The sequence below is a fragment of the Mandrillus leucophaeus genome, unplaced genomic scaffold, assembly GCF_000951045.1.
Source record: "Mandrillus leucophaeus isolate KB7577 unplaced genomic scaffold, Mleu.le_1.0 Scaffold314, whole genome shotgun sequence".
In the NCBI taxonomy this organism is placed as follows: domain Eukaryota; kingdom Metazoa; phylum Chordata; class Mammalia; order Primates; family Cercopithecidae; genus Mandrillus; species Mandrillus leucophaeus.
Genome location: NW_012103299.1, coordinates 2,069,660 through 2,071,595, shown reverse-complemented (window position 1 = coordinate 2,071,595; position 1,936 = coordinate 2,069,660). Strand labels below are relative to the sequence as shown.

The window sequence follows — 1,936 nt, the reverse complement described above, 5'->3', positions numbered from 1 at the left end:
GTATTTTTAAAGTAGTGCTACTTCATATTCTGGTAGTTAAGTGTTTGTGAACCTCTGTGATAACTCCTTCAGGATTTTTAGATTCCCTCAGGATTTCTAGAAGCAGAAAATCCAAGCCAAAGGATGTGCATATCTTCAAAGCTCTCCATGCAACTGCCTCCTCCAGGCCACACCATCTACTGTCCCTCTGCGTGGACGAGGGCCTGCGTGCCCCGCCTCACCAGTCCGCAGTCTCTTCCTAATCGCGCTGTAACGGGACAGCTCATGGGGCGTTCCAGAGACAACACAAGCTTGAGGCCTCGACCCCCTCCCCGACTGTGAACTTAGCAATGTCACCTCTCTCAGTCTTTGTTTCCTCTTCTGTGAATGGGAAAATGAACAGCTCCTACCATGGTAAGCTATGAACGCTGAACCAGGTAATACAGAAAGCATTTGTAAATGTGGACTCAAAGATTCTCTGCTTTGGAGGCTGAAGAAGCAGAGCACACAAAGACCCCCTCGTGGGGAAAATGGGAGCATTCCGGCACGGGATGAAAAGAAGGCTGGGGAGGCCAGCCAGGGCACAGCAAAGAGGCAGCGCTTATCTTAGGGACAATGCGGGAGCCACTGAAGGCTTTTAAGGCACAGGACTGTGGGGGGAAGGGTGCTGTTATCAGACTTGGAGTTCAAACTGCTCACACCTGCAGGCAGGAGAGAAGAAACTGCAGGGGAAAAACAGCAACAGGAAGCCTCGCTGGGAGGCCACTGGACAGTGGCTGGGGGGTCATGGAGATGGTGACAAGTTGATAGATCCAGAGACAGGAGATAAGAAATATACATACCATGCTTCAGGAGGTGATGAAGGACTGGAGGGAAAGGAGGGGACAGGAATGATGGGCCAGAAAGGAAGGAAAATGGCACCCTTCAGAGCATGACACGACCAGGTCTGGGACATCATGAGTTTGATGTCCTTTAGACTTAAAAGATGCCAAGAGGGCAGGGGAATATACTGGGTTGGTCAAGGAGATGTGACTTACAAATAAATAACCCTAGAACAAGGTAGGAGGTGCTAAGGGTTTGGGAGGATGGTCAGTGTAAAGTGTTGGGGTATCCAGAGATGGAAGAGCTCACTTCCAGCTGGAGACGAGGCAATCAAGGAAGGCTGCATGGAAGAGGGGATAATGGGGCCATGAAGGATGAGGCTAGATTTAGGTATTCAGAACAGGGCATTTGAGGGGCAGTGACTGGGCAAAGGCAGAGAGGGGGCCTGGTCACCATTCCAGGTCTCACACCAGTCCCTGCACTCCCCAGCTGAGGCCAGGGACTCACAAGAAGCTGCTTTTTCTGCGTATGCTCCTCCATCTTTTGCTTCATGCTCTCCTTCCGCTGCTGTCGGGGGAGCTTCTCCACCTCGTTCTTCACCTGCAACAGAGACAGCAGAGAGGGGCTGGGTCAGGGTCCTCTCCATGCTTCCTGCAGTATATTCTTCAACCCAGAACTCCTGGGCCAGAGATTGAGGAAGAGGCTCAGCGTTGCAAGGGCCAGCACCCTATGCGGCTCCCACCAAACCCCTCTGAGCAGGTGCCTCCCACTGGCCTACTCCTGCCTGCTGCTGGTTTCAGCTTCCAACTCCCCTAGAGTGGGCAGGTGCAGTTTCCAGCTGCGTGGTATCCTCCCTCCTCTTCTGGTAACAGCGCCCGGCTTCCTGCAGGGCAGTGTTTCTCCACCTTTTTAAAAAGTGACAGTCCCCACAGAAGTTCTTTTAGACATTTTTTCCTAATCCCTCTCCCCCCATGAAATTAGTCCAACAGACAATACTGTCGATCTGATAAACCACTGTCACATCTCAGGTATTTGGCTTCCTCTGCAGTAATATTAGCCTGGCTGAGAATGCACATCTTTTGTTTTTTTGAGATGGAATCAAGCAATTCTCCCGCCTCAGCCTCCCAAGTAGCTG

At 51.5% G+C, this 1,936-nt stretch overlaps 1 protein-coding gene across 1 annotated transcript in view; it reads right to left on the bottom strand.

The window, feature by feature from the left end:
- STK10 (serine/threonine kinase 10) overlaps positions 1 to 1,936 on the bottom strand; it is a 167,303-nt gene that overhangs the window by 21,806 nt on the left and 143,561 nt on the right. The window contains exon 14 of the mRNA XM_011987725.1: positions 1,309 to 1,401. Coding sequence (XP_011843115.1) covers positions 1,309 to 1,401 — 93 coding nt within the window. The remainder of the gene's footprint in view (positions 1 to 1,308; positions 1,402 to 1,936) is intronic.